This window comes from Paramisgurnus dabryanus, chromosome 22, assembly GCF_030506205.2.
Source record: "Paramisgurnus dabryanus chromosome 22, PD_genome_1.1, whole genome shotgun sequence".
In the NCBI taxonomy this organism is placed as follows: Eukaryota; Metazoa; Chordata; class Actinopteri; order Cypriniformes; family Cobitidae; genus Paramisgurnus; species Paramisgurnus dabryanus.
This window is the reverse complement of record NC_133358.1, coordinates 20,502,721-20,529,519: the sequence shown is the minus strand read 5'-3', so window position 1 is coordinate 20,529,519 and position 26,799 is coordinate 20,502,721. Positions and strand designations below refer to the sequence as shown.

Below are 26,799 nucleotides of genomic sequence, written 5' to 3'. Positions count from 1 at the left end.
ACTAATTACTGGTGCAATTACAGCATGTGTGCATGCCTGCACAGTGTGCGTGTAAATTGGAGAGGGTCTGATTGTTGGTGTGTCAACTGCAGCTGTGTCCACATGGGCAGGATGCCCGTACAGCTAATAAGCAGAGAGGTCCAATTCATCCTCTGCTGTAACATCGGCTCTTGTGCCAAGCAAACCAAAAAAGAAAACATGTGGCCCTGACATGGCATGCAGAAACCAAGCAGGATCAACCACACACATCGCTTTATAGAGACATCGCTTCACAAGTTAACTTTCACCTGTGGAGCCACAGGTGACACACACAAACAAGTAATCTGCTATTTTCCATAGATAAAAAAATATAGTTGTAGAGCATTGTGTTAGCGGCACAAAGGTTGTGGGTTTGATTCAGTGATCGTCGCTTTGGATAAAAGTGTCTGCCAAATGCATAAATAAACCAAATGGCTCTGTAATGGTATGATGAGTGATTTTTAGCATCACACAGGGGAATTGTGGTCGCCATAGAGTATGAGGAGTTGCGCACCACAGCTGCGCCTGCGGGACTGTGCCATTCAATAGACGGGGTCAACGTAGACTCTTTGGGGACTGAACGCATAGCAAATCAGGGAGAACAGAAAGGGCAACAGGAGGGGGATGGGATTTAATATCCTCCTTGCGCGCATAACTTCACTAACATTTGCGCCAAAGAACCACTGTGCACAAATTACGCACGAAAAAAAGAAAACGCAAGTCCTCATCACCGCAAAAGTTTGACACTCAAACTTCAAATCGCATTGCTTTGGGAGAGACAAGCGTAACTGCGTGGAGATTTGGGAAGGAATCTTCATTGTTCAGATCCCTCCTCCTTCTTGGGAAGTGGGAGGACCCGAAAAGCTCCTCGCAAAAGGGAGAATTGTTCCAGGGCTCAGTCATCCAAAAACGTCCTTTCAATGCGAGAAGTTGGGGAGCTGAAGAAAATGTCGGTGCTGTAGTAGTAGTAAATAACTAAAGCGGCAGCGGTTAAAGAGAGAAAAGAAGCGGGCGACTTGCATTTCTGTTGGATTAAACCGCGAAAACAGTTGAGGAAAAAGTCGAGACTCGGAAAAAGTAGTGGATTCAACTCCAAACTACTGCACGTTTCTGGTAAGTCTCTCTCTCCTCCCCCCAAAACATCATCTCTTGTTTTTGGGAACCCCACTATGCTTTTCTAGATTTACTTAAGTTTCATTCAGGTTTTTGTGTTTGCAATATATTTCAACTTTTTGTGATGATACGGTGTGTAGTAGTGCTCGCGCGTTGTGCATCACTGAAATAAGTTTTTATGTATTCGTCAAGAAATGATGCGGGTGTTAGCTAACTGGCTATTTTGTTTCGTCGATGATACTTGTTGCAACAAATTAGAAGTAAACGTTACATTAAATCCTTTTTATTTTTCGATGGTCATATATATATATATTATGCTAAAAGTGCGTGTTTTAACAGAATTTCAGTGAAAGAAAGTAAAATGCGTTTTCCACTGGAGTGATGTGCAGCCTTTGGTGTCTCCGATGCTAATCAAAGGCAAAATAAAACAAATTTTTGTACGACCCTCTTGTTTGCTTACATCAATGTATCAGTCTAACAGCGTAAGTAAATATATTATGAGATTTTAAGGCATCTCTGTGTAAATAAACATTTTTGGCATAGTTTTACAGGCCTCGTTCCGCTATAGTAGTTGACATTACTATGAATCCCAGTGCACACCAAAGCAAAACAAATGTTGTTGTAATTCACCCTGACATTCTTATAATATGTTGACTTTTGTGTTTTTTATAATAAACAAAGCTTTAACATGTTAAAGGAATTTTATAATAAGAGTTGAACGTAAATAAACGTTCAAAATGTCAAGCTTGTTGTTTACTAAACAAAAGTTTTGCTTTTTTAAGTACAATAAGGTTGCTGTTTAAATCTAGCACGTTGATGTTTCCGTTATAAGGTCAAAAGACGACAAAAGTATTTTTTGAATGCTCAGCTCTTTATAAAACTTTAATGTGGACAAACAGAGTAAATATTTAATTTATGAAAAAATTAAAAACTGTCTACAGACTTCACATAAAGCAGTTATTGGTGAATATTTAATTCGTGAATTTGTCAGATGCTTTTATCCAAAGTTAGGTTTACATTTTATCACCATGTGTGTGTTCCCAGGGATCGAACCTAACATCTCTCAAAATGTTCATACAGTCCATCACCGCATTAGTGTCACACATTTGTTAATAATTATAATCTGAATCCTGTAAGTCCTCCTAAACCCAGGTGCTATTTAGTTTTTTGGGTCATGCATTCGAATGATGAAAACAATTGAGAGGAATGCTGTCTGACCATGCCATTGTTTTAAACTATCTGATTTTTTAGGAGTCGGATAGCTGCGTTTCAAAGCCAAGAATTCAATTTGAAGAAAAACTGTGGTAGCTCGGTTTTTGCTTAAGATGATTGGTGGTCGGGTGGATCAAAGTCGTTCCATAATTGATTCCAGTCTGATTATCTTGTTGGCTTTTATAGCGCTCTGACCTTATTTGGTTATAATGCTGGGAAGGCCTATTAGCTGTGCACAGATGGATGCACAGATTTTTGGATGACATGCCCTCACGGCTTCACATTCTTTCGGTGTAACAGGTATCCCATTGCTGAGCCCGAGGGGCCTGTGTGGGGATTTGGGAAGGTTGATAACAGAGTATTAGAGGGGTGAGATGAGCGCATCAGGTATCAGCGTGGCGGAGATGTTGGGTGTGTGACATATGTCTTTAAAATGCTTTTGTTTTGGTCAGCAACTGGATATATAGACATTTGATCCAAATGAGAGAATGTGGTGGTTTCTTTTTTTTTTTGGAAAGACCATGTTTTGTTTAAGGGTGTAACTTTTCTGTTAATTTGCAGAAGAAGTAATAAAAAACACCTCCAGGTTGACTTTCATGTCTGTTACGGCGGGTATGTTCATGCAGCCATAACAGCCTGGAGGAAACAATCTGCGGGTTTGTGCGTGTGTAAGAGATGCTCTCCAATCAGGATTATCTTCTCATAGTGGAATGCACGGCTTGTCAGGCTGCCATTTCTGAACATATAAGCCCCGGTTGCAGAATTATCCAAAGCTTAAAGAATGGCAGCTGTCGGGAGACAATTTTTAGCCTGCAGTGAGAAATAATTATCTATGAAAGTATAAAGTCTCTCGTGGGTCTGCACCTGGCCAGGGTAATTTACTTTCAGGCCTTTCTCTGTTTCATTACGCACATGATTACACCTGGACATCCAGGTGGCTAGCTGTCCTTCTCGTTTTCATGAACGCAAGCAGGATTTTCAACTTGGAGTTACTTTTGTTTAATGACAATGCATGGCTCGTTCTGGAAATAATAAGATTCACTTTGGCTCAAATACCTTATCTTGTGAAATTTGTCAGTATTAGATGAGCTGTGTGTCACTAGTAGTTGTTGTTGTTTTAATTGTTAGGTCAGTAAAGTGTCAAGCTCTTTTTTGGACCTTAAATGTCTTTGACTTCAAGGAAATGCGCATACGTAGTGGTGTGCTGCTATTTGTCTAAGTTTGTCTGTTGCAAGTCAGTGAGATCATTGATAAACTCCAGACCTTGGTAAGTAAGCAGCGACTGTTTGCAGACAAACAGCTCAGTGTGTAAAGCAGATATTTGTACAAAGATTAAGGCCCGTTTGACAAGCACCGAGTAATAGAGACACTCTCAGAGTCCATTCACACACACTTGATGATAACTCGCCTTCAGATAGCTGTGGCTCACGCCGTTACAATCACACACATGCTCTAAAACATCGACACACACACCAGAGCTCCTTTTAAAGGGGTGTGAATTATGTGATTATGTAAAAAAATATGCTTTTTGCATATAGTTATAATGTTACAGAAGATCCATTTAAATGAACCATCTACTCACCCTCATGTCTTATGAAACTTTAGAGTACAATTTTAGCTAAATCTTAAGTGAATAAGATAAATATTTTTACTGTTATACATTGAAATAGCTTAAAGTTGCATATTTGAGATCTTCAAATTTGCATTCTCCTCCACTGCAGTTTATATTATAAATACATTATAACTTAAGTAGGACATTTTAATTTTGGTATGACATCAGTCTTGGACTTTTGTACATCATCACAAGTCCATGGGTTACTGTATTGTTGTAGTTCTTCGGGTATGTTTATTATGTGGTTGGTTTTGCTTTTGATGTGTCTACAAACTCTGTGGTCATGGATGTTGCAGGTGTTTATAGTTGACAAGAGCTACCGTGTCAAAGCCAAACCTATGGCTCTAAAGTACCAGTCAGTAGACTTTAACCACCATATGCTGTTTCGAAGACATTTCAGACACTTTTCGACTTTAATTTCTTTGTTTGCTTTGCGGTTGTTTTGTTTTGGGTTTGTTGTGTCTGGGCTGTTAACAACCTTTTACTAGGGATGTGAACACGTGGGATTTATTAACCGATTTAATATATGTCTTATTACTAAAGAATTTCATATTTTGGCTGAGTCTAAGCTCAGTGGGTTCCTGTGGAATAATGTGAAGAAATTGCTTTAGATATATAATTGGTTCCATTCACTCTAATGGAAAAGTTGCCAGGTCCCCTGCACTAAACCCCCCCTCCCTCTGTATTTAATCAATACTGGAACCTGGACCTTTCATAATACCTGCCTTGGTGGGGAGCAGCGCACAAACAGAGTTAGTCTAATCCTAACTGACAGTTCCCATCGGATGGCCAAATAGAGGTATGTGGTCATGTGACCCTCCTCCTTAAACTGCCCCCAAACTCAATAATTAGCGTGTGCTAGTTAACGCTGCCTTGTTATATATGAATTATGCAAATATCAGTGCGTTTAATTGATTAAAGCCTCTGGTCTTGGCTCAGTTGTTTGCTTGTTAATTCATTGAGTGGGTCTCATTATTGCAGTTTTTGGGCAGGGGTGGATGTTGCTCATTAATACGTGAAAAGGAACGGTGATTGGGGGATTGGCTTGTTAGTGGCGCTTTTGATGTTTAATTTTCCGGCATGGGAAAAACTGATGTCTGTGAAGTCCATTGTAGGAGTTTAGGCAGAACTTATAAAGATTCAGCTTTGCGTACACCTGCTAATCTCTTCTGAGAGTCATGAGAACGTTCTAGGAGTTTTGTGATGAGGAAGAGCCTGAAGATTAGAGCAGCCAGCAGGTGAACTTTGTTATAAGGTTAGTATTAAATATTTAAGACACTTTTTTTGCCGACATGAACCCCAAGAACCTTTAGATAATGTTACATTTAAAGAACTGTAAATGGTTAAATGTTTTGAAGTAAAAATTGGGAGACGTGCTAGATGTTATGACTGTAAACTAGGGCTGCACAATATATAGAAAGTGATGGAATATCGCACATGTGCATATCAAAATGGTTTGCAATAAATGTCCGATTTAATTTTAATATCTTAAAAAGAAACATAACTCAAAGTTTCAGGTCGATGTGAATAATATAGTATCTGGCACGCAGATGTTAGTTGGGATATGCATGTGTGTGCAAGTGCGCATGACAACGGTGATTTTTCTTTTTAACTATTTTTTTATGTTTGTCAACATATGTTGGTTATATAATTTGTAAAAATATATTGTAATACAATTTAATTTGATTTTATAAAGAAATATCATATCATAATTTAAATATAGCATTATTTGGCATGATTTACATATAACATTTTTCTTTAATATCTCACAGCCCTGTATCGCACTGTAAACTCTTATATTTTTAGTTTTAAGTGACTTGCGTTGCATACAAGGTATACATTCAGTATCTGTGTTTCCTGGAAATAAAAAATGGCAAAATGGTTCAAATTATCATTTCTTTAAAAATCATAATTTCATATTGTCAAAAGATTTTTTAGGTACTTTTGTATGAAATCACAAGCCAAACACTGCACTGTAAAACCTAACAGTTAACTTATCTCAAACCATTTAAGTAAACCGGTTACATTAGACCATTTAAGTTTTAAAACACATAAATTTAAGTACTGTGAACTTGAGTCATGTGCAATTATGCACTTATATTTAAGTAGTGTGAACTTAAATATAAGTGCATAACTGCATATGACTCAACTTTTTTAAGTTCACAGTACTCAAATGTATGTGTTTTAAAACTAATGCAACCGGTTTACTTAAATGGTTTGAGTTGAGTTAACTTTTAGGTTTTAGAGTGTGCTGACCTGATGAGCTGCAAATCAGCAGAGAAGTACACAGATTAAGGACCATAAAAGTTATATTGCACTTTTATGCATTTGGCTGACGCTTTAATCCAAATCGACCTACAGTGCATTGCGAGGTATACATTTTTATCAGTCCATGTGTTGCCTGGGTTCGAACCTGTGGCCTTTTGCGCTGTCCCGCAATGCTTTACCACCGAGCTATACAGAAATAGTTAATCCAAAGTGTATTATCTCCATTTTGACTTCTTCCTCCAAATGGCCAGCAAACGTCAAGCATCCACCATCTTCCCCCTCGCTGGTCACTCACCTATTGATATCCACTCTCTAATTCGGACCCCAACTATAACAGCTCTCGTCCACAAAACCCCCCCTTCTTACTAACCCAAAACTCCAGCGCTCACTTGTCCATTGAGCTGCCCCCATCAGCTCTTCCTCTGGCCCTTCTGAGAAGCGTCTCTCCTTTCACAGCGAGCCGTGGGGTTATTGTCCCTGTGTCGGCTCACTGCTTTACAATGACTCTCCACTCTATTAAGATGCGTTCTGCCTGTTACTGTCGCCCAGAGCAACGGCCCTCCCGCAAGGCAGATATGTGCTGCGGCATTGTGGGCCATGGGCCCGCGCAGGCAGTTGAACCCGGCACCCCTCACACTTGACACCGCATGTGTTTATCTAAAGGGGGGGCATTGTGATGTTTGGAGAATCGTGGATTGGTCGGGGGGTTGAGGGACGTAAATAGGGTAAAGGAAGAGGGCCGATTACATATTCAGCGACTCGAGGCGTCAGAAGGAGCTAAACCACACCTCCTCCCCTCGCTCCTTGTTGCCTCCTCCTCAGAGAAGATAGCAGATGGAATGTGAGCGCTACAAGGGAGGCCCACGGGCGGCCAAGAGCAGTTTTATCCCATTAGTAGGGTTGTCAAAATGAATTTCACACACTGGAGGACAATGGTGACCAGAGTGGCCCTAGAAGAAAAGGCTCCATTTAGTCACAAAGAGGCATTATGAAGTCACTTCAGCATTATGCTTTTTGTCGCTCTCTCTTTCGCTCTTTCTCCTGCATACGAGTCTAAACGCACATGCCTTTGTAAGCCCTCATCCAGATGCTCAGATCAATGTGATCCAAAGGGGTCACGTACTAAAACAGGCATATGTTTTTTTCACTTACAGTATTTATGCATTTGGCACACTTGTATCTAAAGGGACTTCAAGGTATACGTTTTTAAATCGAACCAAGAACCTTTAATTCTATACTGATAGTAATTGAGCTACAGGAACAATCTTTTTAACACTACTACATGTGGTGCAATATAAATAATTGACAGAAATTGATCTAGAAAGTGTTTTTCTCAATGGTGATGACAGGAGCTGGATAGGCCATGTGTGCTCGAGTGTGTGTGCGACTTTTGATGCCCGGGACAGGTGGCTTGACAGCAAAGGAGAGACTTTTGGCCCCTTTATCCAACTTGCATTCCAACAGCTGCTCTGTTGACTGCACACAGACACACGGCACAACTTTTCTGGGTGTAAAGAACTTAATATTGCAGTTGTTAAGACCTAGAAACCGCAGTTGTGTTGGTAGTTATGATAACAGTTGACCACCGGTTGCAGACGGGGTAGTGGCTAAAAGCCCAGAGTTTGTAAGCAGAATGTTTGTAGTTAAGCTCTGTTAGGAATACTTTATAAACTCTTGTTTATTTTTTTTAAACAGCAATTGTCTCTTTGGATATTGTCTGTTGGATTTGGGTCTGCTGTAATAACAATGACAGCTGTAGGATTAATCATTCTGCTTATACACTCTTAAAAAAAAGGTGCCACACTATGCCATAGACAGAAGAACCACATAAAAAAACAAAACTAAAAAAAAGTTTTGGAAAAGTTTCATTGTAGTGGAAAAATGGTTCAAATGGATAAATTTAAAAAAAAAAAATTCCAGTGTACCGTGGGAGGGACACTGCATTATATGACAGAAAACTTCATCAAATACAACAACTCAAAAACAAAAGGCTTAACATGTCACATATCTTTTGAAAGCTGAAATTTTTGGGATTCGAATGATAAACTGTAAATGATGTAAACTGTTTTAAGATACAATCAACACAGCAGGTATCTTTTTGGGCATTTTTTAGCCTTTTTCAGGAATGCTAAGGGGTTAAAGAACATTGACTGAAAGGATATTTTGGGAACCAGAAATGTTCTTCTATGGCATCGCTGTGAAGAACTTTGTAGCACCTTCATTTTAATAGTATTAGTAGTAAAACATAGTAGCTGTAGTTTGTTTATTGTTTACAGTATTGTTCAAAATTACCAGTTCCAGTTGTAGACTCATAAAAAATGCAAATAACTGGCTACATAAAGTTTTTTTTAACCATCCAACTCTACAGAATCATACTAAAGGTATATTTACACAAAAACAACAAAAAAAAACCTTCTGAAAAAATGAGAAATTGTTGAGCAATTCCAGCAATATGGATGTGACATTTGCAGTCAAAGCTCGAAATATAAATTCTCAGAAAATGCATTTATTACCAATAAATTAAACCATCTGTTTATATTTTCCTAAACCCCTGATAATAGAGTTCAGACATTAGAAAAAATCAGTCTGTTTACAAGATTTCTATTTTAGAGGAGGGAAATGTGCATTAAGTATGTGAGACATAGGACACATGTTTTTGGGAGACAACATCTTTTTAGGAATTCTGTGAATTAAAATGCATAAACCAGAAGCAATAATACTCAACAAATGGAGATGGGATGTCTCTCTTTAAAGAACATTTCATATGTATTTTAGATTTTGTATGCACATTTATGAGGAAGAAACAGTGTTATGTACAAGACAATACAAAGGATTTGCACTTAAAGGGAATTTATACCGTTTTGAAATCCATTCAGTTGATCTTGAGGGCTGGCGGGAACACTTTTAGCATAGCTTGCCTTAGCATAATCCATTGAATCTGATTAGACCATTAGCATTGCGATTAAATTATATTAAGCAGTGCCCAAAAATAGCCCTCAACTATTGAAAGTAACCATGGGGACTATTTTCGGGCACTGTGTAATATCATTGCACCTGCTGCAGCCATGTTACGGCAGCAAAGTCCTTGATTATTACGCCAGAATGAGAGTATAGTTCCTAGACATGTCGGACTAGAAAACCGCAACTTTTAAATTTCCGTCGGTCTTAGTACACAGTGTAACTACAGAAGAGTCAAGTTTTAAATAGGAAAAATATTAAAACTCTTTGGTTATTTTTGTGTGCGATGCTAATGGTCTAATCAGATTCAATGAATTATGCTAAGCTATGCTAAAAGTGGTAGCGCCAGACCCGGAGATCGGCTGAATGGATTCCAAAACAGTAAAAATCAAGTTCATGTTTTAGTTGACATTGAGATATTAACTATCAGTTTCAAGAGCTTGCACTTTGAAACATTTCCAAGCCCCCACAACCCCATGGTCGTGTAAATGAATGGCCAAAAGTAATAAAAAAAGTTTCTCGTTTTTGTCTGCGTATTGTTGTTAGTTTGGTAGAAACAAATCGTTGTACATGTATTTGGTCGTTCGCGTTTTGTTTTATTATCTACCCCAGTGTGCCTGGAATTAACGTCATGGTGTTTGTACTCCACAGACGAGAAACAAATATACCATGTTTGTACTAAACTGAGAAATCGATCATTGTTTTAGCACACTGTAATTAGAAAAGATGACTTCATTACCAACATTCTCTACCCAGTCCAGACTAAATAACATCTCTCCACAGCTTCATACGAACAGCACGACTTGTTTATTTCTGCTGTTGGAACGGAAAAACATTTATTTAGGGCCAACCCCAAAATCAGTAAATGGCACACATTCTTATTCCGTCAGCAGAGTTTGGCTAATAGCTAATGGCTATGTACCTACCAACTCCAGAAAAACAAGTCCAAATCCCAAGACGTAGACTTCATTTATTTTCGCAGAGTTGTTTTTTAACATTTTCTGGAGTTCGGTGCCACGTTCCCTCCCATGTCCCAATTTTTCTGTGAGGCTTCATTAATCATTATGTACAAGTGATGGGAGTGTGTTTTAGTGTGTGTGTGTGTGTGTGAGAGAGAGAGAGTGAGAGAGAGATTTGCAGTCTGGGAGCAATGGACCACCCTCCTCCTCCTGACGGGAAGTTGTTAGTTTAACCTGACAGGAAAGAATTCGGGAAACTTGGCAGTGCGAGCCAAGGGAGAGAGAAATGTTCCCTTTCCTGCATTAACTGTTAATACACTAACCATAACTCTCTCTCTCTCGCTCGCTCGCTCTCTTTCTGTTAATGTCTCTGTAAAGATCGCATTGCACTCAATATTTCCAGAAAACACAAATTATATCACTCCCCCACCCCATTGTTTTTTGTGTGGAGACTTTTTCCCTTTTGAACCCGTGCCTGTATCAGTTACACCTGGCTGAAAGATTTCTTGGGTTTCTATCCGGGCACCCGCTTCATCACAGGTTTGATGGATGTGGGTGCAAACGGATGTGTTTCAGTTTGCTTTAGGTGATGCACTTAGCAGGCTCTGTAAGGAATGGTTGTTTCAGATGGTGCACTGAATGCAGGCAGCTTTTGCATTTCGTTTACTGTGGGCTGGCAGCATCAAATCTGTGGCCTGTGCTCCGAATAGGATCTTTACTAGATTGTTAGTACATGATTCAAGTCATTTATATAAGCTTTTGTTTAATAATTAGAATATTTAGAATAAAATTGTGCTTTACGTAATGTTATGCTAGCCATTTTTGAAATTATAACCTTATTCTTTCTTGTTTTCCTTCTCTCTTAGGGGGTAGTGTATGGAAAATGTCTGGGATATTGGATTGGATTCCTTGGGAAAGAAAGCGGAAGGTTCGAGTTGTCTGCACCCTGGGTGCACTGCTGTGCTGTTTGCAATGTAGTGTTGCATTAAGAGGTGAGTTTCTGCTGTTTTACTTAAAAAGATGAAATTAGTTATAACTAGTCCATATGGGTAAGTTGATATCTAACAAAAAATATGATGCAGAGTTGATGTACAACAATACTTTGTGTACACTAGACATTTACTGTTGCTGTGACTTACTATGCGTATACATATTATCAGTATTATGGGATCAATCCCAATTCTCTACTAAGTAAGCAACATACATAAAATGTTAACATACAACATACATACATACATAATTGTACCTAATGTAGTATTTATTCATCATGCATCACACTTTTTGTTTTTAGAAGATGTCCCAGTCTTCACAGATGAGCCTCTCTCTGTGGTACAAAAAGTGGGGGGCAGCGTGACCCTGCGCTGCAGTGCCCTGCCCAACCATGTCAACATAACCTGGCGGCTGAACGGTCGCGAGCTGCCAGCTGGGGGCGACGAGGAGCTCGGAGTGTTGGTGCAACCTGGCTCGCTGTACATCCCTACCCTTTCTAACCTCACCGTGGGCAGATACCAGTGTGTGGCCACCACCAGTGTCGGGTCTAGCGCTAGTATACCGGCCAACGTTACTGCTGCTAGTGAGTAGACCCAAATTTTTTAGGCATAAATGGATGTGGTGTGAACTTTGAAGGTTGTTGTGCTGATGAGTTTATGAGTCTTTATAGTGTGCGTGTGGTTGTGTATTGTGGTTGCGTGCCAGGCCGAGCAGTACTGGTGGTGTGTGTGTGTTTGTTCTAAGTTATTAGCAAATGGCCTCCTCCCTGTTCCTCAGTACTTTTCTCTTAATTCAGAAAGGGAGACAGAAAAAGCGAGTCAATTTTGTGAAAAATATTTGCGCAGAAACCTGAGTGCACTTTTGTGAGTTTGTATATGTAGCAGGCTCCAAAAGTCTGTCTTTTATTTAGCCAGAAGGGTTTTATTTGCCATATTTTTATTACAAAGTATGTTTTACGCATAACTGTTTGGTTAAAAGGTGGAATCGAGAAATTGTCACCCAAACTGTACAAGAGTAAAGTACGTTTTCAATCCTTCGTTATTCTGTAAGTCTGGCTTTACACTTTTGGACCTCACTGTTTGTGTAGATATGCCCATGCACCCGTGTTTGTGTGAAAGTGTGAGGAGCATTAGTTTGGCGGGGCCAGTTGAGACAGGATCCTCTGTCAAGATGAGACGCGACATGAGATTCTTGACACCATCTTTACCTCCGCGAGGCAGGCTTGCTTTACATCATCCACCCCCCAACTTCCTTCTCACAAACTTTCTACTCTTGACATTTAATGCTGGATTGCATTTCACTCCTCTCAAAGATCATTTGTTTTTTCTAAGCTCTTTTTTTGCCTCTCCCTCTTTCTTTTCTTTTACTTTGTTGTCTTTTTTTCAGCTCTCTCCTGGTGCGTTAGTTGAAGTACTGCGGGGCACACACGTGTGAGATGTAATTGATAAGGTCTATGAATCAGGATTCAAGGGTGGCTAGGGGCGCCCAGATGCTAGTTCTTAGCAGGGGCCCCAATCTCTGAAGATTCCCACATTGGCCCCTTTTTTAATTTAATGAAGACCTCCTCCCTTAGTCAGGGGGGGGGTTGGACGGTTCCACTTGGAGCGCGCTTGCGTGTGTGATCGCAGATTTACTCATGTCTCCATATTTTTAAGCTCTGCTCGTTTCTTTTTGCTCTGTGAAAGTGCTTGGCCATCCCTGGTATCTGTCTCTGTAGGAATTCTGTCTGAAGTTTGTCCCACAGGGAAGACTGTTGCATTATTTCAAACTCTCCTCAAATTCCTCCACAGACAAGCAAGACTCCCCTATTCCTAAAGCCAAGAAACATTCCTGCACTCGTTCTCTCTCTGTCTCTCTCTCTCTCTCTCTCTCTCTCTCTCTCAAACAGCTCACATATGTTTTTAATTCATAGCGTAACTAATTTTCAATAAACTCCGATTTAAAGTTATACACCCTGAGTGAAGTTATTTTTCTTGAACGTCTTTTAAAATTACACGAATAGTCTGAGAAACGCTGCTGATTCCACGTTTACTAAACTCAAACCGTGATACTGTAAAAGTCATAAACACACACACGGCTACACAGCAACAGACATAAAAATGATGAATGCCAAGCTACCATCCAGCATATATGAAAGCAAAGCCAAATGGAGTTGGAAACGTAGCTGATCTACTTTATAAATACCATTAATCCTGACAGCTCCCAGCATTCCCCGCTCTCCCGGAGATCTACAATGTACAGTACACACAAAACGCACACATCACCCTTTACCTCCTCACATGCATACAAACATAATAGAAGCATCTAAACATTTATTTTACAGTTTTTTTTCCTTGTGGTTTGACATTCCCGGCCACTGTTTTTCCATTTGTCTATTTTCTTTTTCCCTCTCTTCATCTTTTATTTTTCTTTATATGTCCGTTTCTTTATATGTCCAGTTTTATCAACAGGCAATGTTTTGCATATCATCACTGCACCTAAAAACACAACGAAAAAGTGCTGAAGAAAAGTTGAAAATGTCATATACCAAAAAATGAAATTTCATTATTTATTTACCCTCAAGTTGTTTCAAACTTGAAAAAGTTTTAAATGTTTTTGTTCTGCTGAACACAAATGAGTATATTTTGAAAAAAATCACATCTGGGGGACCATTGAATTCTATAGGATTATTTTTCTTACTATGGAAGTCAATGGTGCCCCAGATCTGCTTTATCTATTTTAGAAAAAAAACAGCATTTTCAACTTTTCTTTACCACTTTTTTTTTTGTTTTGTGCAAACAGAATTTTTACTTTTAAGTCGTTCCTGATGTATTCTTGCTTCTTGCACACATTGCACTTGTCATGGAGTGGCATATACGAAAACAATTTACACAATACAAACTGAAGCAGAATGAAGTAAAATAATCTTTCGACAGCATTTACTTTTTGTCCGTCTTGTTATTTTCGTCATTCATCACCCCTCGCACACCTTAAAGGCTCATGTGGGCAGTTGTTTTGTGGGGGCAATGTTTTGAGGTCACCTCTCTGGGAGAGTCACAAGAGGGGTTAAATTTGTGCACTTTTCAGGAATTTAGGGGAGGTGTGGGGCATTCTGGGAGAGATGGGCTGTAAAAAGACCCTGATTGATTTTGCAAATGGCTTGTCACACTGGGTTTTCCCCCAAACCCTTCTCCAGCCTGCTGTCAGCCACTTATGCTGGGTTTCTCATCTACTAAAAATTATTTTAAAACTTCAAAAATCAGATCAGGCAAGTGGTATATTTACATGTATCCAAAGCGACGGTGCATTCAATCTATACATTTATCAGTGTGTGTGTGTTTCTTGAGTAGAAACCCATGACCTTTGCATTGCTAACAGAGTGCTTTACCAGTTGAGCTACGGAAACTGTTGTAATCAAATTCAGATTATTTAAATGTTCCTCGGGTTTCATCCATCATTGTATGCGTTTTGGTTCCAGGAAGAACCTTTTTAAACTTTACCTCATTGATATTTTGGCTCGGCTTTGCCCGTCGTGCATAACTTTGAGTCTTTACAGATGCCAAGTCATATAACTGAACTCGGGAGAACAATAAAACGATTTGATTTGTTAGGGGCGAAATGAACAGTCAGGGAGAATTTGATTAAATTCGGGGGTTTTTCAGGACACTGGACAATTTTCTCTCTCTGGAAAATATTTTCCTACACAGAATGACATGCTTATGCAGACTCACGTCGGTGGAGTCTTTCTCTCTTATTGCAATCCAAACTGCTTATCCTTACATGAAACTCAAGAGGACAGATCACCTTTGGCCTTTTGACCTCATTTTAGCCTGGTCTGACTTAGGCTCAAGAAAGCCAGACTTTGTGTCTCTGTTTGTCAGAGCTATTGGATGTCTGCCCATTTGATATCCCAGGAAAATTCCTAAGCGCATATGCGCTCCAAAGCTTCTCAGTTACAAAGATACAAAGAAGCTTTCAACCTCAGAGTTCTCAAAAATGGGTCTTAGATGTGCAGCCTTTTTTAAAGCGTTTCCTATTTGAACTGATAATATAGGTAGCCTTCTGCAAAAAATGGATAGATTGAGCAGAACTTACATTTTGGCCTTTGTTAAAGTTCAAGCTACAAAGTCACATGCATTTTTTTGTTTGTTTGTTTATTAGGGCAATGCAATAACAAGAGTAACAGAGCAAATGTTAAAGGAAAACATCACCGTTTTTCAATATTTTACTATGTTCTTACCTCAACTTAGATAAATTAATACATACCTATCTTTTTTTTCAATGCGTGCACTTCACCTTTGTACAGCGCGTCGTGAATGTGTTAGCATTTAGCCTAGCCCCATTCATTCCTTAGGATCCAAACAGGGATGAATTTAGAAGCCACCAAACACTTCCATGTTTTCCCTATTTAAAGACTGTTTCATGAGTAGTTACATGAGTAAGTATGGTGGCACAAAATAAAACATGTTTTTTTAAGCAGATAAAAAATGAGAACTACATTGTATGGTGGAAGAGCACTTTTTGCAGCACTTCAACCTCGGCGTGCAGTAACATCCTCACTCCTGACTACTCCCCCTCTCGTGCAAATTTCCCTTAATATTATTTAAGTGCTGCAAAAAGTGCTCTTCCACCATACAATATAGTTCTCATTTTTATCTGCTTAAAAAATTGCCCCCTTTTTTGTTTTGTGCCACCATACTTACTCGTGTAACTACTCATGTAACAGTCTTTAAATGGTGTTTAATGGCTTCTAAATTCATCCCTGTTTGGATCCTAAGGAATGAATGGGGCTAAGCTAAATGCTAACACGTTCATGACGTGCTGTACAAAGATTAAATGCATGCATTGAAAAAAGATAGGTATGTATTAATTCATCTAAGCTGAGGTAAGAAGATAGTAAAATATTGAAAAACTGTGGTGTTTTCCTTTAAACTGTATGTTCGAGAAACTGAATTTTGTTTATGTTATTTATATGTTTCTCATGTGTTTGAATACAGAGCTGCGAGATTTTGAGCCAGATGACCAGCAGGAGATCGAGGTAGATGAAGGAAACACAGCAGTGATCGAGTGTCATCTACCTGAAAGCCAACCTAAAGCTCAGGTCCGCTACAGTGTCAAACAGGAGTGGCTAGAGACATCTAAAGGTACTTTCACATTTTAAACTAGGTCTCATTGCTCTCTACAAATATGCAACCCTGCCTCAGTAAATCACAAAACAGTGACTTGAGCTTGGTTTTCATTTTTCTATATAATGTGAAAATATAACCTTAATATCTTATCGACTGAGTAAGGTCATGTCAAAGATTGAAATTAAAGTGAAATCAAATTTGAGATTATTATTAGATTATGAAACTTTAGCAGGGCAACAGTTTAAAGATTTAGGAGATTCTTGCAAGTTAGATTTTATAAACATGTATAAAGCTAGCTGTCTAAATATCCAATTTAATAGCACAGGCATTTGGAGGTAACACTATCGCCCCCTTGAGTAGTGAGGTTCGCTGGCGCCACAGTAACGTAAGAACACAAGTATGTACAACGGGACCACACGCTTGCAAAGTGTCGGCCAAGCATTTTAAAGTATTTTTCTACCCTTCTGTCTCTCCGTGGCTGAAATCTAAGAACCGTTTCATGTGAGCTTTCTAACAAGCCACAGAATTACAATTCAAAAACGTTTCTCTTTATTTGTTTCTGTCATTTTAAAGAGCACACTGGCTGGTTCTGGTATGTGGTGTTAGATGGCGCTTGTCTTTTTGAGAATCAGGTCTTCAGTGCTGTCTGGTCTTGTCCACTCAAGGCGTCGTGTTTTAGCACGGTTGTCTTTTGTGTCTCACTGTTTAAATTATCAGTTTAATGATGATCACAGCTTTGATTTAAGCAATTGAAAAGGTTAGTTTCGCACGAAACACAAAATTATGCCTGTAGGAGACACATGTGTGACGCTACCTGTGAAATCTCACAATGGAATTATAGGATTAGGAGCATCAAAGTCAATATTAAAGATATCAAGGTTATAATTTTACATAATGTTTCTTTTGTAGAAAACAGTAAATTGCAAAGTCTGACTTCAAACAACCTGTTATCAATGTTATAATCTTCTGTTCTCTGATTGTCTCCTAGGAAATTACCTCATCCTGCCGTCAGGAAACCTTCAGATAGCCAATGCTACGCAGGACGATGAGGGTCCCTATAAATGTGCCGCCTACAACCCTGTCACCCAGGAAGTAAAAACCTCCACCTCTACCGATCGTCTACGGATACGACGTACGTACACAAGGCATACAAAAGCAAACTTGTGCAGTCAGTATGTCAGTTGCGTAACATGTATTCTGTCTGACACACTCCAGGTTCGACATCCGAGGCTGCACGCATCATCTATCCGCCGGCATCCCGGTCCATAATGGTGAACAAAGGCCAGCGGCTTGTGCTCGAGTGCGTGGCCAGTGGCATTCCCACACCACAGGTCACATGGGCAAAGGATGGCCTGGACTTGCGAAATCATAACAACACACAATTTCTGCTTAGCAACCTGCTGATTGACACGGCAAGCGAGAGCGATTCGGGCACGTACGTGTGTCACGCTGACAACGGCATCGGCTCGGCTAACTCCGCTACCGTGCGGTACGACGTACAGGTGTTTGGTGAGTATTATTACTAAAGAGCAGAGTTGTTTTAGGTTTTTTAGTATTCAAAATAGTTTGAATAATCTTATATATAGTATTTGTTAATTTATTTATAATTATTTTTTAAGTTATTTTTTTATAATTTTCTATTAGAATTTGTCATTTATTAGTTTTATAATTTTTATTAATTTTAGATCTGTGCAATGATTAATCGCAATTAATCGCATATAAAATAAAAGTGATTGTTGCATAATATATGAGTGTGTGCTGTGTGTTATTATTATGTATATATAAATACACACACATTCGTGTTTGTATTTAAGAAACATGTACATGTACATGTTTATATAAATTTATTTATATATTCTTTATAATATATATACATTTAAAAAATATATATATAAATAAAAAAAATCTGAAATGAATATATGTGTGTGGGTAAATATACATAATAATAACACACAGTACACACACATATAATATGAAAAAATTACTTTTATTTTGTATGCGATTAATCGCGATAAATCTTTGCCCAGCACTAATTTTAGTTAAAGGTTGGTTTTATTTCATTTAATAATTGTAATGCCTGAGCTTAAAATCATTTCAGTTTATTTCTAGGGCAACATTTCTAATTTTCATCCACTTTTTAACTATGATTTTTTATTTTTAGTTTATGAACTAATATTTAGGCCTATATTTTGTTTACTTTCAATTAACTGACATGATTTTTACAGTTTCAGTCTTGGTTAACAATAAAAACACTGCCATACAGACAAATTTTCAGTGAAACGTGGCGTCTTCATGCATCGACAACCATATAACTGCACCAGTATCTGTCTACGTTTAAAACTTGCGGTCGTAAAAACATTTGTGTTTGTTGTGACTGGTGAGGTGGCCCCCAAATAAGAACACCTCCTGGCTAGCGGCCCCCATGTAATCTCAATTAGAGCCCCCTGCTGTAGTTATGGAAAAATAATGTGTGTGGTGGCAACATTTCAATTTCCAGTCATTTTGAGGTAATAAGCATCCGAAATGAGCCCACAGTACATTAAGCGAACAGAAAGAGTACGTGTGTTCGCGGGATTGAGCTTGGGAGACATTGATGAGGTTGTTTTTGCGGGCCTGCAGCTGTGATTAATTTCGCCAGTCTTGCTGCTGCTCTAATGAGCTCGAGCTGATTCAATACCAGCCAACCATCAAGTTTTGGGAGAAGAAAAACCCAGTCGCTTCCAGACTCCTCCAGACTTCACAAACAGCACTTGTGGAGATGCACTAACGTGCCGTGCACGCTAAACTGTCAGCGTGCGTGTTGATTTATGCTATTCAGCTTGCACATATCGGCTGATGCTTGACAGACACGCTGACATCCTTGCAACTTAATGTTTTGACATGAGATTCCCTTCTTGTTTTGTCAGAGCCCCCACAGGTGCGTGTCGAGCTGCAGCAACAAGATGTGGCGTGGGGCGACACGGTGCGTTTCAGCTGTCAGGTGAGGGGCAAACCCACGCCCACTGTGGTGTGGCTCCACAACGCTCAGCCCGTGAGCCCATCGGCGAGGCATCGAGTGTCGTCGCAGGTGCTACGTGTGCTGAATGTTGGGCCGCAGGACGACGGCGTGTACCAGTGCATGGCGGAGAATGGCGTGGGGAGTTCCCAGGCCGCTACGAGACTCCTTACTGTCCCGACAGGTATGCAACACTTTAGGGGAATAATATACTAGTAGATTTAGGTTTCCTGTTAGTTGAGTTAGCAGTTTTTGCTCATTGGCGTATTATCAGACAAGCTGTTTTTATTAAAGGGACACTCCACTTTTTTTGAAAATATGCTCATTTTCCAGCTTCCCTAGAGTTAAACATTTGATTTTTACCGTTTTGAAATCCATTCAGCCGATCTCCGGGTCTGGCGCTACCACTTTTAGCATAATTTAGAATAATCCATTGAATCTGATTAGAGCATTAGCATCGCGCTCAAAAATAACCAAAGAGTTTCAATATAGCCCAATTCTGTAGTTAGATTGTGTACTAAGACCACCGGAAAAGAAAAAAAATTGATTTTCTAGACCGATATGGCTAGGAACTATACACTTATTCTGACGTAATAATCAGTGACTTTGCTTATGTAACATGGCTGCAGCAGGTGTAGTGATATTACGCACTGCCCGAAAATAGTCCCCATGGTTACTTTCAATAGCAGGGGACTATTTTCGGGCAGTGCATAATATCACTACTAATAATCTCTTTAAATATACAATGTGACACTGCCTCTGAAAATCCAGCTTATGTTGATTTTACCATCCCTAACTTTAGTGCCTTCACGGTCCGGTAAGCTACCCATGATTCGACCAATGAGCCCAGACAAGGTCTTGCGGGAACAGCCACCATTGAAGCCTATGGCCACCAGTGCAATGCTGCCTCTCGACTGCTCCGAGATCAGAGTGTCACTTGCCGATGCTCCAATTATCCTGAGCCAGCCACGCACGGGAAAGGCCGACTTCTATGAACTCACCTGGAAACCACGTCATGATGGAGGAGCACCTGTGCTGGAATATGTCATAAAATACAGAAAGGTACAGCAGCACAGTATTCCAAATGCCACCTTGTGATGGTTTAAATAGTTGTGCTTGTCAAGATAAAAGCATTTCTAATGTGACACAGTCTGTGAATATAGGCTAAAGTTTCATAATTTAAAAGCGAGATAAGGAGCAATCATTGACTTTTTACATAAAGGCGGGGTGCATGATCTCTGAAAGCCAATGTTACCTAAACAAACACGCCCCTACCCCAATTTAATCTGGACCTTCTTTTGATAGACCCGCCCCACACATACGCAACCCAGGCAACAATGTCAGTTAGCAGACACGCCCCTTACTGCTGATTGGCTACAAGTGTGTTTTGGTACTCGGCCCAACTCCCTTTTCCAGTGTTTTTCAAAAATCATACACCCCGCCTTTAATTAAAATTTTTGACAAGACCTTACTCATTCAGCATTAAAGATATAAAGGTTATATTTTCACAGAATGTGTTCAGTAAATCATAAAAATTGTATTGTCTCTCACAGGCTGGAGAATCTCCTGGTGAGTGGATCACAAGCAGTATTTCGGGCTCCCAGCACAAGCTGACTTTGACTAAACTACAGCCCACCAGTCTCTATGAAGTGGAGATGGCCGCTAGGAACTGCGCTGGACTCGGGCAGCCCGCCATGATGACTTTCAGAACAGGCAAATGTACGCAAACATACAGCTTAGGATTTGTGCAAAATGAGTTGTGTATGTAAGGGTTAAAGACCAGCTGACTTAAAGACAGGGTCCATGATCTCTGAAAGCCATTGTAGACATTTGAAATCACCTAAACAAACACGCCCCACACATACGCAACCCAGGCATCAATGTCAGTTAGTAGACACCCCTTTTACTGCTGATTGGCTACAAGTGTGTTTTGGTAGTCGCCCCGACTCCGTTTTCCAAAGGGTTTTTCAGAAATCGTGCGCTCCGCCTTTAACATTATCCCACTTATTTCATGCCTCCCCAATTTTCCTGATTGTCATAATTGACCAATTAAAGTCAGGTGACCCAGAGAGACATGTAATAAATCAATTGAATGCTCAGGTCCTTATTTAGCGCCAGTGTTTTTATTTAAGTAAAGTGAGTTATTAAAGGCTGCTTTCATTTTCATCAGGGAGAAAAGGAGGACCTATAGGGGCTCCAAAAACACCAGTGGTGCCACCCCGGCTCTCGCGTGAGTATTCATTTGTGCCATATTTATTACAATAATAATAATAGTATGTTTACTTTGTTGCTTTAGTACTAACCTCTTGAAGGTACTTTGTACTATATACAGCAAACTTATCATAATAATAATTTTATACACTAATAGTTGATTTTAGCATTATGCTAACATGACTGTTTTCTTGATTCCTTTCAATCTTAAAACAAGGATGAGATTACAGTAAGTTTGTTATGTGTTGCTGTACTTGAATGTGCGTGTCTTGTGTGCATGCATACACACTCTCACCGCTGGTCTTGATTGTATTTAATTACTTTATAACAACCTTAATTTGTTATTTACAGCTCCGGAAGCACCAGACAGGCCTACGGTCTCCATGGCGACAGAGACCTCAGCTTACGTGACGTGGATACCTCGCGGGAACCGCGGATTCCCCATCCAGTCATTCCGTGTGGAGTACAAGAAACTACGTAAAGGGGGTGGAGACTGGGAAGCGGCTGTGGATAACATCCCACCATCCCGCCTCTCAGTCGAAATCGCGAGCTTGGAGAAAGGCGAGTATTATTTTAGCTATGTATTATTGCCCGACTGTTCTCATGATTTTAAACTTTTTTTATTAAAGTGAACTTTAATTACTTACAAACAAACAAATGTGACAAAGTAAATGTTTATCAGGTTTTTTACTTATTCCTTCGCAATATCTTGCAGGCACATCATACAAATTCAGAGTTTTGGCTGTTAATGTGTTGGGAGCGAGTCCACCCAGTGCTCCCTCTAAAGCTTACACAGTAGTGGGCAGCGGGCCACCAAACCGACGTCCTGTTGACGGACCCTACATCACATACAACGAAGCCATTAACGAGACCACCGTTATCCTCAAGTGGACGGTAAGTGCTGTCTTTTTTTTAACTTTTTTTTACCTAGCTACCTCACCTGTTGCGTGGTCAAATTCATATTATGTGGTTTTAATGATTATTACTTGTTGTTTTTACAGTACACACCAGTAAATAACACTCCTATTTATGGCTTCTACATCTTCTATCGACCCACCGACAGCGACAATGATAGTGACTACAAAAAGGATGTAGTGGAAGGTGAAACAACTTGACTAACCCATTATCTATTTAAATATTGAAATATTTTGTGTATCGTTATTCACATTGAACATATACGAATAAGGGGTGTAAAATGTAATGTTTTGGGGTTTTGTGTAGGTGACCGATATTGGCACTCCATTACGGACCTGCAGCCCGAAACGGCTTACGACATTAAGATGCAGTGTTTCAATGAAGGAGGAGAGAGCGAGTTTGGAAATGTTGTCATCTTGGAAACTAAAGGTTTGTATTCTTAATCTATAAACCACTTCTTAACCTACAGAGATCTCTAGATTCTGATGTGGCATGGATATTAACCAGTAACATCTGTGTGTACTTACAGCACGCCCTCACCAGAGGACCACACCTCCCGAAACATCATCCTCCAGACCTGACCATCTTGGAAACCCTGTGCCACGGCCTGGTGATCTGCCTTACCTCATTGTGGGCGTGGTGCTAGGGGCGTTTGTTTTCATCATCGTGGCTTTCATCCCAATCTGTCTGTGGAGAGTTTGGGCCAAACAAAGTGAGTTTAACAACCGAAACATGCAAAGTAGTTAAAGATCTAACTGTTTTGTATTGTCAGTCTTAGTCACTGAAAAAGTGTCTAAATGTACACACATGGGTATCTTTGGAGATGATTGTAATTTGGGATTTTTCTTCATTTTAGAACAAACCCTCGATATGCGCTTCCCAACTTTGGCACCTACAGTTTCTCCATGCCAGTACACCATGGTACCACTGCAAGGTTTGGCTCTTGGTCGGCCCTGTGGGGTAGACCCCAACTTGGCACATGCCCACACCATCTATGCTCCTAAAGGAGAATATATTCCTAATGGGAAACACACTATGCAACCCCTACCTGGAGTTAACCAGGTAAGAAAGTGGGATATCTAATCTGTATTAAACAACAAAAGTATTCAAATGACCCTTACTGATATTCATTAAACCCTTGACTCTTGTAGGAGGATGCTGGCTATGAGTATGAGAGTGATGCTTTGTTGCCTCAGAAACATCCCAATACACAATCGCATATCAACATTTACTGTAATGGGTAAGAATTTATTTTGTTTTTTAAGCGACTCTTAAATTTGTGAATGAATTTGAAACAGAAGTGTGTACTTATAAGTCATTTTGGTTGTTCATAGGGTACCTGGCTGTCCTGAAGTGGGTTGCTGTGAGAGTGGTGACTCCCCATTGCAGGTCATCAGCTCATCTGATCCTCCACAAAATCCTGACTCTGTGGAGGACAATCACCTTTATACTGAAGCAGTTCACATGGAAGTGGAAATGCCTGCAGGTGTGTATAGTTATTTTAAGGTGCTGTTAAATGTATTTTCCTAGGCATAGATAAATTAAAAGAGTTCTGTACATGGTTATGACATATCGGGAGCCTCACACTATTGTTTCCTCCTCATGTAAACCTCGTGCATGCAAAAGACCGCTGAAAAACAGACCAAACTCAACAACATAACACCGACTGTGTAAACTAAGGTGACCAGACATCCCCGTTTTTTTGGTGTTCTGTCCCCGTTTTACAGCACGTCCAAAAAACAACCAGCAAGTACACTGAAAAATCCAATCATTAACGTTTGGAGTACCAGACGGAGCAATCATGTAATGATTATTTTCACCAGCAGAGGGGGTTGCAAGCCACACTGATTACTTGATCGCAGGTCACTGCTTTAGCGAAGAATTTACTACGAGACATGAGAAAGCCTCATCAAGTTATCATCAATCGAGTTATCATAAGATATGAAAACAGTCAAAATTATGGGGGGTTAAGGTACTGAAGTAACTACTCATGTTAAATTAAATTAATAAACCGATGAAGTGAACTGATGGTAGAGCATGGTACGGAGCATTTCTTATTATTCTTTCTGTTCTTCACGTTTACAATGCTATGAAATCAGCTGAAGTACGTTAGCACTTTTGAAGTCAATTTGATGAGGTATGTCATATATGTGCATTGTATTAAAGAAAATGGAAAAAAATAGATTTAGGCTACAGAAATTGTTCAGTTAATTTAATTGGAAACACTGCAAAAAAACAACTTTTTACTTAATTTTTTTTCTTGTTTTCATTTAAAATATGAAAAAATCTTAAATCAGGATGCATTTTCTTAATTAGCTTAATGACATAAGAAAACAAGTCTAGTTTTTAGACCAAAAAATCAAATTTATGCTTAAAACAAGCAAAAAATATCACTTAATTCAAGAATAATTTTCTCGCAAAAAATCTGCCAAAGGGGTAAGAAAATTATTCTTGAAAATTATTCTTCTATTAAGTGATATTTTTTTTGCTTGTTTTAAGCATAAATTCACTTACATTTGATATTTTTTGTCTTAAAGCTAGATTTTTTCTTAGGTGATTTTGCATCTTGATTTATGAATTTTTAGATATTTGTACTGTAAACAAGACAAAAATACTAAGTATGAAAGTATTTTTTTGTTGTTGTTGCAGTTAACCCACAACAATAAAAAGATATAAACGTTTTGTCCCCATTTTTAATTCATAGATTACAACAAATGAGTTTTTAATCATATTTTGATCCTTAAACTAGGAAATGTCCACGGTTTTCATTTTAAAAATCTGGTCACCTTAGTGTAAACTCTGCTAAGAAAGAATCAATAACAACAGTCCTTTCAGAGTAATTTATTTCTGATTACAAGCAAAATAAACAACAAGTAGATTACCTTAGTTCAAATCATAGCTAAAGCGTATAAACAACACTGAGCTAAAATGTGTACTATGTATACAATATTACCTGCAAACCGGCTGCCAAACCTCCCTTCACCTAGCGGTGATCCATGATCGCCATCTCTCCTTGTCGTTAGGAAACCAAAACATTTGTTATTTTTGACGAGGTGTTTGTTTCAGAGTTAATTTTAGCCGCTAAGTTAGTCAGACCATTAAACAAACAGAACCCGGAAGTAAAGTTTCGACCTCACGCGTAACCGCGACAACGCATGTGCGTCCGATGAAACCTTATTTAAGAGAATTAAGCAGTGCTGAAACCGTCAGATATTTTAAGTGTTATTGTTTTGAGTCTCAGAAATACCATAATACAGTTCACAGTATATATAACAGTGCATTTTCTGTTATCCTCTCCACAGACTTTTCCCAGTCAACTGCAGCTGATACAGGCATGAATGGGTTTCTTCAAAATGCTGAGCAACCGGAACTTAGAACAACTTTGAACTTAAGGCGACTTGAAGAACCAGGGACACATGATCTTAAAGATGGATAAAACGCTCAAAAAATAAAGAAAAACAGAGAAAATATTTATTTTTGTATAACAGATGCTATATTTATATATTTATGTCTTTGTACATAGTATAGTTTTTTTTACTGTGTGTATATATAGGTTTTTATTTCAGATGTTACACGTTTTTGGTGTGTTTGTCGGTCATCAGCTAGACATTGATGAACATTTTCATAAGCATGCTATAAAAATTATCCTGTATTAAGTTTCAGATTTCCCACTGACAAGATTGTGTTGATGTTGGAAGTACAGCTAGTGGAAAATGTTATGCTTTTAGAGCATAACACACCAATCATTACATTGTAATGCGTAGAGATTCGAGACAGATAACTGTTTAAAAACACTTTGCATCAAAAGTATTTGTAGAATGTGTACACAACTTATACCTTTATGCATAGGTATTTTATGCACAGTATACCCACATGTTTTATGATTTTATAGCATGTAAATGCTACTGTAAGGTTACAAGATACGCCATTTCCGAAATGTCTGATTGTAACTTTTTTACAGGGGTTTCCTCAATTTAAGTAAGCCATTATGAGTGATTGTGTTTTTATAGCTTTGTATATATTACTAAAAATTATATATGTTCATCATTAACAAAAATAAGGAATATATGCAAAGTATATGCATTCTGTGTGTAGTAATATTGACTGAGAAAGAGACCATATATTGTAGGTATTTATTTTTTCAGTATTTGAAAGATTGTTCAAATGGGCACGCCTACAATATCCAGATTTCTGTGTTGTAAACTGAGTTGTAGTCAAACTTGTATAGTTAAATCTCTAATAGATTTTACTGTTGGAGACCTGCAAATCACCTGCATCAGTATTATTTTCCCATTGTAATAAACACAAAACATGAAGGAAAAGAACAATCTCCAACATTATCTAGAAGTGTAGCTCTTTGGTTACATGGATTGAGCACTATTGCTTGTAAATAAAGCTAAAGAAAATCATATTTTCTTGTTGTCATTCTAGTCTTTTATG

The 26,799-nt window shown here is 38.9% G+C and overlaps 1 protein-coding gene across 2 annotated transcripts; it reads left to right on the top strand.

Annotated features, from left to right (window-relative positions):
• Positions 1–805: 805 nt before the first annotated feature.
• Positions 806–26,770, top strand: boc (BOC cell adhesion associated, oncogene regulated). 2 transcript variants are annotated; one of them, XM_065258173.2, is made up of 19 exons: positions 806–1,131; positions 11,007–11,132; positions 11,435–11,713; positions 16,107–16,253; positions 17,227–17,370; positions 17,454–17,747; positions 19,145–19,417; positions 20,036–20,295; positions 20,787–20,952; positions 21,404–21,463; positions 21,796–22,005; positions 22,160–22,338; positions 22,446–22,545; positions 22,666–22,788; positions 22,889–23,071; positions 23,216–23,421; positions 23,511–23,599; positions 23,694–23,845; positions 25,662–26,770. In XM_065258173.2, exons 2-19 carry the CDS (start codon positions 11,024–11,026, stop codon positions 25,793–25,795), a joined length of 3,108 nt encoding a protein of 1,035 aa, XP_065114245.1. In that variant the 5' UTR covers positions 806–1,131; positions 11,007–11,023; the 3' UTR covers positions 25,796–26,770. The 2 variants fall into 2 exon arrangements, with proteins under 2 accessions (XP_065114245.1, XP_065114243.1); XM_065258171.2 differs by having other exon boundaries at positions 827–1,131; positions 11,432–11,713.
• Positions 26,771–26,799: the final 29 nt, after the last annotated feature.

Bases quoted from the DNA above. Each gene is read 5' to 3' on its own strand.
- boc (XM_065258171.2), top strand. From the start codon at position 11,024: ATGTCTGGGATATTGGATTGGATTCCTTGGGAAAGAAAGCGGAAGGTT. The intron at 17,748-19,144 runs GTGAGTATTATT...TTGTTTTGTCAG, and splicing joins GTACGACGTACAGGTGTTTG to AGCCCCCACAGGTGCGTGTC. The intron at 22,339-22,445 runs GTAAGTGCTGTC...TTGTTTTTACAG, and splicing joins CCGTTATCCTCAAGTGGACG to TACACACCAGTAAATAACAC.